The 13,850-nt window shown below is 39.6% G+C and overlaps 1 protein-coding gene across 1 annotated transcript in view; it reads left to right on the top strand.

Moving 5' to 3' along the window:
• The window catches only part of NCKAP5 (NCK associated protein 5), a 953,343-nt gene that overhangs the window by 613,514 nt on the left and 325,979 nt on the right, over window positions 1-13,850 (top strand). The window contains exon 6 of the mRNA XM_036858046.1: window positions 11,399-11,486. Within this exon, the coding sequence (XP_036713941.1) occupies window positions 11,399-11,486 (88 nt within the window). The remainder of the gene's footprint in view (window positions 1-11,398; window positions 11,487-13,850) is intronic.

Genomic DNA, 13,850 nt, shown 5'->3' with positions numbered 1-13,850 from the left:
CAGAGGAAGGAAACACTCCCAAAATCATTCTATGAGGCCACCTCACCCTGATACCAAAACCAGACAAAGACGTCACAAGAAAGAAAAGTACAGGCCAGTATCGCTGATGACATAGATGCAAAAATCCTTATAACAAATACTAGCAAACAGAATCGAACAGCATACTGAAAGGATCATGCACCATGAGCAAGTGGGGTTTATCCCAGAAATGCACGGATTTTTCAGTATATTCAATTCAATCAATATGATACACCATATTAACAAATTGAGGGAGAAGAAAACCATATGATCATCTCAATAGACGCAGAGAAAGCTTTTGACAAAATTCAACACCCCATTTATGATAAAAACCCTCCAGAAAGTTGGCATAGAGGGAATTTACCTCAACATAATAACGGCCATATATGACAAACCCACAGCCAACATCGTTCTCAATGGTGAAAAATTGAAACCATTTCCCACTAAGATCAGAAACAAGACAAGGTTGTGCACTCTCACCACTATTATTCAACATAGTTTTCGTAGTTTTAAACCATAGCAATCGGAGAAGAAAAAGAAAATAAAAGGAATCCAAATTGGAAAAGAAGAGTAAAGCTGTCACTGTTTGCAGATGACATGATACTATACATAGAGAATCCTAAAGATGCCTACCAGAAAACTACTAGAGCTAGTCAATGAATTTGGTAAAGTAGCAGATACAAAATGAATGCACAGAAATCTCTTGCATTCCTACACACTAATGATGAAAAACCTGAAAGAGAAATTAAGGAAACACTCCCATTTACCATTACAATAAAAGAATTAAATACCTAGGAATAAATCTACCTAAGAGACAAAAGACCTATATGCAGAAAACTATAAGACACTGATGAAAGACGTTAAAGATGATACATAACAGATGGAGAGATATACCATGTTCTTGGATTGGAAGAATCCACATTGTGAAAAAGGACTATACTACCCAAGCAATCTACAGATTCAATGCAATCCCTATCAAACTATCAATGGCATTATTCACAGAACTAGAACAAAAAATTTCACAATTGTATGGAAACACAAAGACCCCGCATAGCCAAAGCAATCTTGAGAAAGAAAAACGGAGCTGGAGAATCGGGTTCCCCGGATTTCGGACTATACTACAAAAAGCTACAGTAATCAAGACAATAAGGTACTGGCACAAAAACAGAAATATCGATCAATGGAAAAGGATAGAAAGCCCAGAGATAAACCCACACACATATGGTCACCTTACTTTGATAAAGGAGGCAAGAATATACAATGGAGAACAGACAGCCTCTTTAATAAGTGGTGCTGGGAAGCCTGGACAGATACATGTAAAAGAATGAAATTAGAACATTCCCTGCCACCATACACAAAATTAAGCTAAAATGGATTAAAGACCTAAATGTAAGTCCAGACACTGTAAAACTCTTAGAGGAAAACATAGGCAGAACACTCTATGACATAAATCACAGCAAGATCCTTTTTGACCCACCTCCTAGAGAAATGGAAATAAAAACAAAAATAAACAAATGGGACCTAATGAAACTTAAAAGCTTTTGCACAGCAAAGGAAACTGTAAACAAGATGAAAAGACAACCCTCAGAATGGGAGAAATATTTGCAAATGAAGCAACTGACAAAGGATTAATCTCCAAAATTTACAAGCAGCTCATGCAGCTCAATATCAAAAAAAAAACAACCCAATCCAAAAATGGGCAGAAAACCTAAATAGACATTTCCCCAAAGAAGATATACAGATTGCTAACAAACACATGAAAGGATGCTCAACATCACTAATCATTAGAGAAATGCAAATCAAAGCTACAATGAGGTATCTCCTCACACCCATCCGAATGGCCATCATCAAAATATCTACAAACAATAAATGCTGGAGAGGGTGTGGAGAAAAGGGAACCCTCTTGCACTGTTGGTGGGAATGTAAATTGATACAGCCACTAGGGAGAACAGTGTGGAGGTTCCTTAAAAAACTAAAAATACAAGTACCGTACGTCCCAGCTTTCCCACTACTGGGCATATACTGTGAGAAAACCATAATTCAAAAAGAGTCATGTACCACAATGTTCATTGCAGCTCTATTTACAATAGCCAGGACATGGAAGCAACCTAAGTGTCCATCGACAGATAAATGGATAAAGAAGATGTGGCACATATATACAATGGACTATTACTCATCCATAAAAAGAAACGAAATGAACTATTTGTAGTGAGGTGGATGGACCTAGAGACTGTTATATAGTGTGAAGTAAGTCGAAAGAGAAAATCAAATACCGTATGCTAGCACATATATATGGAAATCTAAAAAAAAAAAAAAAAAGTAGTCCTGAAGAACCTAGGGGCAGGACAGGATTAAAGATGCAGTTGTAGAGAATGGACTTGAGGACACAGGGCGGGGGAAGGGTTAACTGGGACCAAGTGAGAGAGTGGCATGGACATATATACACCACCAAATATAAAATGGATAGCTAGGGGCTTCCCTGGTGGTGCAGTGGTTGAGAATCTGCCTGCCAATGCAGGGGACATGGGTTCGAGCCCTGGTCTGGGAAGATCCCACATGCCGCGGAGCAACTAAGCCTGTGAGCCACAACTACTGAGCCTGTGCGTCTGGAGCCTGTGCTCCGCAACAAGAGAGGCCTCGACAGTGAGAGGCCCGTGCACCGCGATGAAGAGTGGCCCCCGCTCGCCGCACCTAGAGAAAGCCCTCGCACAGAAACGAAGACCCAACACAGCCAAAAATAAATAAATAATACTGCTTTAAAAAATAAATAGATAGCTAGTGGGAAGCAGCTGCATAGCACAGGGAGATCAGCTTGGTGCTTTGGGACCACCTAGAGGGATGGGATAGGGAGGGCGGGAGGGAGACGCAAGAGGGAGGAGATATGGGGATATATGTATACATATAGCTGATTCACTTTGTTATAAAGCAGAAACTACAGATCATTGTAAAGAAATTATACTCCAATAAAGATGTTAAAAAAAATGAAGTAAGGAAAAAGGAAAAACATTTAGGGAATTCCCTTCAACTCCATGTGGAAAATTGCGAGGAGTGAATGCAACTCTCTGCTTCCCTGCCCTCTTCCAAATCTGCCTTTCTCCATGCAGTGATCTCCCATGCAGGATTAGCGTAAGCCTGCCTATGAGAAAATTTATGTTGCTTTCTGTCACATACAGCTGGCCCTGGAGTGAATATGATGCAGTAATTCAAATTAGACTAGCACCTTTCGATCTGTTTATGAATGCTGTTGCACTCCCCATGAGTGAATAGAGCCTGTGGTCCTGGGCAATGGCATTATACTTGCAAAATTCGTGCTGAATTAAAAATATATATCATCTAAGAAAGAAATAAGAAATCCCAGGCTTCCAACATTTATCCAGAGTGAGTTTCAGTTTCAGTGCAGTTTTTCATTGTCACTGTAGATTTACTATTCCCAACTATTAGAGCCAGGATAAGCAGAGATTGGGTTAAGAACATCAAAGTCACGGCCAGCCTGTGGATTGTCCCTGCTTACATGCTTAGATATTCTAGCTTCTAAGTGAGGAAACTCATTTGCTAAGGAAACAAGTTGGTGCAGTTGGGCGGAACCTAGTTCTAAACTAGTGAAGTTTCCACATGAACAGTTTCATCTTGAAAATTAGTCAGCTTTTCCCCTCCCTAACTTGAGGAAAGCTTTGCACTGCAGTTAAACTGGGGAGGGAGGATGGGTTGTCGAGGAAAGCAATGGGAGTAGAATGGGAAAAAGATATTTAAAAGCAAACGATATGTGAGGCCATGCAAAATATGTTCTTCATTAAGATAATTCTCCGATCTTTTCTCCCCTAGCAGTAGAGCCCTGAGGTCTCTTAGCAGAGATTAGTCTGCTAGATGGTAAAGGATGTCCAGACTAAGGATTGAATCTAGAAAACCCTGGCCTTATAAGGATAATATTTTAACCATCTAAGCTAGTTAGTTGCAAATGAAGCATATGAACTGTGGACTGCATATTAAATGTGACAAAAAGAGCAGGGAGTTATTTCTAGGAGATATTTGATTTGTTTTACTAATGACCAGGAGCCCTGCATCTTAGCCCCACGTGTCGCAGCTTAATAATTAGCCCCTCTAGTCTTGCTGGTACCTCTCTCTTGTTACTGCTTCTCTCTGACCAGTTACATCTACATATGGGTCTATGGGGAAATGAAAATATAAGGAGCCAGGAAATGAATGTGTGAAAAAACTATTAGATTCATTCATTCCCCCAAAAAAGACTTCATTGAACGCCGAGTCAGCAACACTAGCTGTGCTTAGCTGTTAGAGATAAAATAAACAAGACACAGTCAGTGACCTCAAGGAACTCAGAGATCATTAATAAGATGCTGTAAGGCTATGATGGAAAAGTGTGCAGAGTGTAAAGAAAGTACAAAGGAAAGGCTTCTCCTTAAGGAAAGAAGAGCATCCAGTTGGTGGTCCACCATGCTCAGGCACAAAGGAGATTGTGGGTTTTACCTTTCCAGGCTTTCTTCAGATTCTGTGCAATTTTGGGGCTGCCTGGAGACCCAGTGGGCCTGCTATGGCAGGTCAAGGGCACTCTTACAGATGTGTCTGAAGATAAACTGCCAGGTCAGCAAGCTCATTGGAAGTGGCGACCAAGATTCAGAACAGTGTAGCAAGCAGAAGCTAAGGTGAAGGTCAGAGTGCCATACATACCTCCAGGCTCTGATCAAACAGAACAAACAGACTGGGAACAGCCTCAAGACCTTCAGACATAGAAGCAGAAGGGCCAGCAACAAATCTGTAGACAAGTGACTTCTCTCCAGATATAAGATGGCACCACACCCAAGTCTCCTTTCTCTGTAAAGATTGTGATCCATGCAACCAGACCTAAATACACCTAGGAACCATCTATGGAAGAAAAGCAGTTGCTTCTCTTCGACATTTTTACCCAAGAGATAAGGTCTACTTTTAAAAACAAATGAACAAAACGTTGTCAATAATTTAGTATAAACAATTTTTAATATACAAAAAGTTGAATGAATTTTACAGCGAACACTGTATACCCAACAACTAGATTCTACCACTCACTTTTACTGTACTTGCTTTACCATATGTCTAGCCATGTATCCATCTCTCTCTCCATCCATCTATCTAATCGTTGCTGCATTTCAAAGTAAACTTCAGGCATCATTACATTTCACCCCAAATTATGTACATACTTGAGCATGTATAGCACTAATTAAAGTTCCATATTTGTTTGCAGTGCATTTTTTCTTTCAAGATAAAATTTATATACAGTGATATACACAAATCTTAAATGTAGCCTTTGATGAATCCCAACAAATGCTTACACCTGTGCAATACAAACCCCTGTGGAGATACAGAATGTCAGTGTCATCCCAGGAAGTTCCTTGTGTCCCTTACCAATCAGTCTCTGCCCTCCCTGGCAATCACTGTTCTTAAATTTTACATCATAGATTAATTTTTCCTGTACGAAAGTTACATACAAATGGAATCATGTAGTATTTAATCTTTTGTGTGTGGCTTCTTTCACTCAGCATAATGTTTGTGAGATTCTTCCGTATCATTGCATGCATCAGCTTATTCCTATTGTTACTGAATAGGATTCCAATGTGGGAAATATACACAGGCACACCTTGTATTGCACTTTGCTCTGTTGTACTTCCCAGATACTATATATATTTTTTTTACAAATTGAAGTTTTGCAGCAACCCTGTTTTATCAGATGATAGCATTTTTTAGCAGTATTTTTAATTGAGGTATGTACATTGTTTTTTAGACATAATGCTATTGTACATTTAATAGACTACAGTGTAGAATAAACGTAACTTTTATATGCAATAGAAAACCAGTTGTGTGACTTGTTTGATTGCAATATTTGCTTTATTGCAATATTTGCTTTATTGCAGTGGTCTGGAACCAAACTGGCAATATCTTTGAGGTTTACCTGTTAACACAGTTGCTTATATATTCTCTTGTTGATGGACACTTGTTTCTCAATGGATTTAAAAATCCGTCATGTTAGACAAAGTGTAGGATTTATAGTAAGATTTGGGCAAAAGTTAGTGCTAGTCAGCGTGTGGAGGCTCAAGAAAAAAGATTTTTGATTATATACTTGCAAATGGATTGTAAATGGATTGTAAATGGATTGTGTTTTTTCTGAATATCCCAGTGGTAGTGTGCTTAAATTTTTTAACCCTGCTAATAGTCATCCAATGAAAGACTGTCTTGTAAGCATTTCTCTTTTTTCCAGCAGATATGGGAAGGATGCTTGTCCCCATTTTGGCCTTTGACCTTGCCGGATGAGTGCTGTTCTCTATATGGGGTCACATGGGATGACTTCATAGGGAGGAGGCTCCAGGTGAAGGAGAGGTGCTACAGTGGCTCAAGCCCCTCAGCCTTCTTTCTATTTGAACCCCAGTCCCTTTCTTCTTGTCTTTAAAATGAAATTCAATCATGGCAGCACCCTTGCTTAAACTGACACACTTTCTCAAAATGAGAAGATTGCTAGTCAAATACAGTGAAACACAAGGAGAAGCAATTTGCAAGTCACAGCAGCAGCTGTCAACAAAGTGCACGGTGTAGGTGAAGAGAATATGGCATGTACTTCTTAGCAGAAGTGGGTGGGTTCTGGTCTTGCAGCCTCTCACAAAGGAACATATGGGAGGATATTGAGTAATGCATTATTAGTTTTATTTTTATTAATGTGATTAATCAGCAAATACATAGCTTAAAATATTTCTTAAAAACAAAAATATGATTAGGTTCAGCTTTTAGTTCAAAGAGCCTCATCAGTTACTAGTTTGAGCCGGGGAGTGTGGCTTCTTGTTTTGTGTTCATTTTGTTCTATTTCTGTCAAAAATGACATGCTAAACTGAATATCTGATCACAAGAGTCACAAAAGAACGCTTCAGTCTAATGTTCTGATCAGTTCCCAGAGTGTCATTAGGCAAAAGAGAGGGCTAAATTTGGGGAGGAAGGAAGGGATGTGGAAGAGTTCACTTTCCTTTACCTGCTATTAGAATGAACAGCTCCCAGTGTGCCCTGGGATTGTGTTTTCTAATAGTATTTTCATTATTGAATGAGTCAAGTTCTTCAGGGCTCAAAACATATTCTCTGCTGGTAAAGAGACTCCTGATGTTATCAGGCCCTGCATGATTAGGTAGTTTCCTGCCTTGAAAGGATTCAGGAAACAATTGTCTTTGAATATTTACTTCCAGAAGGATCTTCCTTTGTTGGGTAGGGAGACTGTCTCTGTGAGACATGGATGCAGATCCAATGACAACTTCCCCAGTCATCTGCTCTTTAGAAGGGGGTCTGTGACAAAGGTGGACCCCTGGGTACAGGGAGAAGATTTTGTTTCAGATCCTCACTAATCCAGCTCTTATGTGCTTTTGAATTGTTATTCTTCTCATGTGTTCTTTTTAATGTTCTGTTTTTCTAACTTTAAGTTAGTGCCCTTTTTAAGCAAAACCTATGCTTTTTCTTCCCCTAGAGGAAATACTATAGTAAAAATTTATTAATTAAATGATACGTACCTTAAAACACGGAATCTATTTTCAATTAAATACAGTTCCTACATTTATATCTATGTTACTTGAAATATGCTGTTTGCATATGAATTTGGTTTATTTTTTCTGACTTGTGTAGGACTTAACTTTTTAAAAATAGTTCACTTAATGTACATTAGAATTTATTACATCTCACTAAGTATAATTTTGGCCTAGACAGTTTTTAGTTATGATAGCTACTAGAGGAAGAAAGGATTTAATCTCAAGTCAGAGAAAAAGAAAAAACAAAAAAGAACTAGAAGGCATTGGGCTTCCCTGGTAGTGCAGTGGTTGAGAATCTGCCTGACAATGCAGGGGACATGGGTTCGAGCCCTGGTCTGGGAAGATCCCACCTGCCGAGGAGCAACTAGGCCCGTGAGCCACAACTACTGAGCCTGCGCGTCTGGAGCCTGTGCTCCGCAACAAGAGAGGCCGCGATAGTTAGAGGCCCGCGCACTGCGATGAAGAGTGGCCCCAGCTTGCCGCAACTAGAGAAAGCCCTCGCACAGAAATGAAAGACCCAACACAGCCATAAATAAATAAATCAATAAATAAATTTATTTTTAAAAAAAAGAGAAACTGTTTAAAAAAAAATAAGAACTAGAAGGCATTAATTAAGCTAAGTGTTTAATGATAGATTGAACCAATCAGCAATTTAAAAACAAAAACAAAAACTCTGCCCATGCCTGACCTGGGGAAAGGAATTGTGTTATTTTTAGTCACATCTGAGAAACAGATGATAGATTATTCTGTGTGCAGACTGGTAATGCAATCCCTCATACATCAGCTATCAAAATAATAAAACAAAGTAAAATGTCATTGGGCATTACACTACAATGGATGATGCTTCATAGTCTTTGATTTTCGGGAAAATAGAGAAGTTTGCTAAATGAGAATTTTTTTTAAAAAGATATCATTAGGGAATAATGGTATATTCCTATCAGGTTCAAAATATTTCTCTGTTAGCAGATTCATAAAGGTTATGAAAGATGAGACAACTTAATTTTTTACCAAGGGTAGGGCTGGGTCCCTACAACTCTGTTCCAAGCTGTAGCTTGGAAATGAAATTGGTTTTAATTAATCATGAATTTGTGCCAGAAAAGTGTTCACCGTGTTACCATGGGTCTAGGCTGTTTGAGATCCTGTTTTAACAACTTTCTTTCCACCCCCTCTTTTTTCTTTCTTTTTTTTTTTAAACTTTGAAGCCAAGAAGAACGGGGAGAAGGTGAATAAATGTTTTTCTTTTTGATCCAGCAACTTGTGCGTAGAACTTTTAATTATACAGAAGAGATAATTCAGCAAGATATGCACTGAGACAGAATTGTATTTTAATTTATTGATGACAAAGACAAGATTTTATTTGAGTTTTAACTGTTGGCCCATAATTAAGCCAAATGTTTATAAATGAATAAAATAAGGATTGAAATAAGAAAGACTTTCAATCACTGTGCGAAGATAGGAAGAAAGTAGACTAATATTTAGGAAACAAGAGGCTAGTCCCTGCTGAGTGATGTTGAGCAAGTTATTACCATTATCATTATTTTTCTTATTTATGGTAGATTTAGTAAATATCATGGAAAATCTACTGTCATTCAAGAGGTTGTCTCTGTTTATATAAAATGAAATAAAGTATTAGAAATTGGCTTTCATCACTTACTATTTCAGAATTTGTGACTTCTTCACACCTATTCTTTTCGCATAAAGCTCTCCCCAGGTCAGAAATAATATTGTTGCTTTCTTGGGTTCAGCATCCAATAGGTTTTCACAAAGACAACTCTTAATTAGGAGTTAAGACTCCCCTTCATTTCAGATCATTTCCCTGAATGTAAATAAGGCCTAGTGGAAAAAGGATGCTGTTTTTACAGTCATGAAAATGGTTTAATCCTAATTCCCTGTCCAACTAACCGTGATCCCGTAAGTAAGCCATTCAACCTTTCTGGACCTTGGCTTTCTCATCTACCACAGAGATATAATGATACTTTAAAAGTGCATTATAATGATTAATAGATGTGAGAGGTCTTTGACAAGTTAAAAGTACTATTTAATTTTATTATCATTAATAACATAAGATATATGAAAATATAGGGAACAGACTTTGCTTTCCTGGCTGGATGCATGAAGAGATGGCTTGAGTAAACATATAGTCACAAATCATTCTCTGCGCACTCATAATCAGCGTCCACCATCTTCTCGAAATCCTGAATGAATCCTGGTGCCATCACATGTGAAGGCAGAATTTCCCCTGTTATAATCCAGGTTTGGATTGGCCCAGTTCATCCGCAGTGTCTTTACTCTTCTGCTAAGTAGTGATGCGCCATATGAGTAGTTGGCATTCTGAACCATACTACCTTGGTTACTGTAAGGGTCTTGCCACTTCTGGGAATTCAGAGGCCTCCTAGAGCCCCTAATTTGTCTTGCTAGAAGTCCTAGTGAGGGAGAGGTGCTGGGTCAGCCTGCTTCCCCCGACAAATCTCCTAAACTAAGGATTAATTGAGTCACTAAAATACATTGCTTCAGGATGGGACCTTGAAAAGACAGCCGAATCAGGCTCTGGGCATGAGAGCACTGTGTCCATTGTGTTTCAGTTCGGGCAAGCCTGCTCTCAGAGTTCTGGTCCATGAATCCTCACGGATGAGTCCCAAGGATAAGGCCATTCGAACATAGTTTTGAACATACACAGTCAGTGCCTGTTACAGAGTAGGCACTTAATATTTTTTAAAACGAATTAACAAGGGATTCTATAATAATGTCTACTGAGTACCTACTTTATCTGTAATTGAGGAAGCACATAAATACATGACATGATTCTACATCAAATATTGTAATTTTACTTCAGAAGACAAAGCATGCATACATGAAATCTTTGAGTATTAAAGTGGAGAGTTTTAAGTGATAGAATGAATGATTTAAAGTATAGGGCTATAAGAATTCATGGAAGTAGGGGACTAATAAAGAAGTCTCTAGGAAGTGAAACTTGAGGTGGATTTTGAAAGATGGATGGCCCAAGAGAAGGTGAAAGGGTTTGGCATTCCAAGAAGTAGTAACAGCCTGAGGCAATGCCTGGAAATGGAAATGGGTGTGTGTGTTTTACTCTTTACTTTGGGTTGGGGGAGGGGTTTGGGAAGGGGAAGGGTTTGAAGTGGGTATTTAAAATACGATTACAGCATACAATATATATTATACTATAACCTATAGAATTACTCATAAATGTGCACTAAGATGTATTTGTAAAGATATTTCTTAATTCAAATAGCAATCTTTTTTGAAGTAATTTAAATTCCATCAGCAGGGGAATGGTTAAATAATTTATGGTGCCTTCACATCATGGAATATTGGAAGCAGTTGAAAAAAAATAGATCTTTGTGTGCTGACATAGAAAGACCACCATGGAAAGACATAACAGTGTATTAATGGTGAAAATGGATTCATGTAGGATTTGTCAACTTTGAAAACTGATTTTAAAAAGTCAAAGTGGTATTTCAGGAAACTTACTGGGGTGACACTGTGTCAAATGGAAAGTGAAGAGGACGTTGGGAGATGTTTGCATGTGTATAGCATAGGAGGCCAAGGATAGAGACCTGAATGTAAAGAGAGAGAGAAGCCAGAGCCATTCTGCAGAATGATCGCAAAGGACTTCACGACAGATTCTTAATATAGGGGATGAAGGAGAGAGAAGAGAAAAGAGATTTCCAGGTTTAAGTTTAGGGAATAATATACTAAAGAATGATTTCTACTAACTGGAACAGACCCATGTTAATAGGAAACATTTCTTAAGAAATCATTTATTCATTTATCTATCTACCTGTCTATTTATTTATTTATTTTTGTTTGTTCTTCAGGATGGAAGAAACAGTACGAAATCTACTGCAGAGTCAAGGACCTCCAGAACAGAAAAAAGAAGAAACTGTTAATATAATGGTCTATCAGGTACACCACGTTGTCTTACACTTGGCTGGATACTGGTTGGCTTGTTTTGCTTGGATTTCTCTAGCTCTGTCCTCCCTAACCTGGAGATAAATAAAAAAGGATGGTCCAGACCCCAGTGCTGGGATCCACACCAGTCACCTCTGTTTGAGGAATACTGTACACATTCACTTAACTCATTCATTTCTTGTACTTTGTGAAAGGAATTGTAGGTTTGGTTTTAGGCAGGTGCAAAAAATACGTTTATAGAGATGCAGAGAGACCTATAGAAGTATCGCGGTACTCTGCGGTCAAGGCTGTAAGAGAGGCATCTACAGCCTCTCTGGAACATTCTCTGGAACACAGGGGAGGCACTGACTCCTCCTGCCCGGAGAAGGCAAAGAATACTTCCCAGAGGTCTGACATTTAAGGTGGACCTGAGGAGTAGAGAACAAGAGAAAGAACATTCCAGGCAGAGGGAAGCCTAGGTAAAGGGGCAGTGGTGTGAACGTGCATGGCAGGCTCCTGGAGAGTAAGAAGCTCACAGGGACTGCATCATGGCTGGTGAGGTGACAAGTTTGATGGTGAGACTGAGGGGACATGGAAGAGCTGGCCGAGGTTATGCCTGTCTTCTCAGCTCATGGGTGTGGTCTTGCACCTCAGGCCATGTGGAGTCTATAGAGGTCCAAAGAGAGTCAGTGGTCAATGCAGTACCAAGTTGTCTTTTTTTTTTTTAAATTAATTAATTAATTTTTTTGGTTGCGCCACGTGGCACATGGGATCTTAGTTCCCCGACCAGGGATCGAACCCACGCCCCCTGTATTGGAAGTGCCGAGTCTTAACCACTGGACCGCCAGGGAAGTCCCAACAAGTTATCTTCTGATAGCCCTTATCCCACGGTGTTTTAACACTAGTGAAGTGACCAGGCTGGGAAGCAGGGCATCTAATCTGAGCATGACCCAAGTTGGCCATACAGATGAGAAGGCTCTGACAGCAGAAAGAGCGCAGGCTCTCTATCTAGATCAATGTAGGACTTTCATTGAAAAGCACTGAAAATCACAAATAGACACCCAATATCCATTGCACGACTATGCATAGGGGGCTTTCAAAAGCTAAAGAAGGAAAGGAAATGGGCCAAAGTTTAAGGTGATCACTGGGCAGCCCTAGGTTTTGGCCAGCTAAAAAGCAAGTGGGTCTGGAGAGGCAAGCCTAGGAATCCGGCTGGTAAAGATCATTTCACACTAGCGTCCCTGAATTCACGGGTTCTGGGCTCTGCAACCCAACTTGTGATGACAAAGATTGAGAGGAATCTGACAATAAAAGTCACAGTATCATGTAAAGTTAAGAAATCTAGATAGAATTAACCTTAAGAAGTCTATGTCCTAAATCGTTGACTCTTGAGACATCTACGGAACTACAGTATGACAACGGGGACAACTGTTCTCTATCTCCAGTGAAAGCAGTATAAGGGGTTGATTTAAGCCGCCTTGGATGAGATAAAAATTAGCTCCATAGGGACTTCGCTGGCTGTCCAGTGGTTAGGACTTCACCTTCCAATGCAGGGGGTGTGGGTTCAATCCCTGGTTGGGGAGCTAAGATCCCACAGGCCTCGTGGCCGAAAAACCAAAGCATAAAACAGAAGCAATATTGTAACAAATTCAATACTTTAAAAATGGTCCCCATCAAAAAATCGTGAAAACAAAATTAGCTCCATAACAACAGTAGAAAAACCGCTCAAATCCATTTCTCAGGTAAAGTTCTAGATTCTTCTTGAGGTGGCCTTCACATAGGAGAGGCATGCCCGGCTTTTCCTGATGTGTGGTCGCCTACAGTAAGGGTAGGGATTTAAGTCCTTCTAGCTCTGAATCTTTCCTAGGTATTATATTTGCTTTGGCAGAAAATTGATGTATAAGTAAAAACTCAGACTTGACTCTGCATTAAATGGTTCTGTTTAGCCTTAAAGAGTCACATGAACCTGAAATGTCAGTCTTCTGTCCCATCACAGGTAACACCAGGCTTAATTAGAGTGAAGTAATTCAACATTCCTCCTGTGCTTTTTCCAGTCTCCTCCTTGTGGCTCTGTTTCCCCAAGTTCTTATTTTCTTTTCATCATTCTTTGCTAATCTCTTCACACACTTGTTAGCCAAAACCATGGTATACACTCTTTTTTTAAACTTTTTTTTTTTAATTAATTTATTTATTTATGACTGTGTTGGGTCTTCGTTTCTGTGCGAGGGCTTTCTCTAGTTGCGGCAAGTGGGGGCCACTCTTCATCGCGGTGCGCGGGCCTCTCACTATCGCGGCCTCTCTTGTTGAGGAGCACAGGCTCCAGACGCGCAGGCTCAGTAGTTGTGGCTCACGGGCCTAGTTGCTCCGCGGCATGTGGGA

This window comes from Balaenoptera musculus, chromosome 7, assembly GCF_009873245.2.
Source record: "Balaenoptera musculus isolate JJ_BM4_2016_0621 chromosome 7, mBalMus1.pri.v3, whole genome shotgun sequence".
NCBI classification, from domain to species: Eukaryota; Metazoa; Chordata; class Mammalia; order Artiodactyla; family Balaenopteridae; genus Balaenoptera; species Balaenoptera musculus.
The sequence above is the reverse complement of the archived record's forward strand: the minus strand, read 5'-3'. Positions and strand labels throughout refer to the sequence as shown.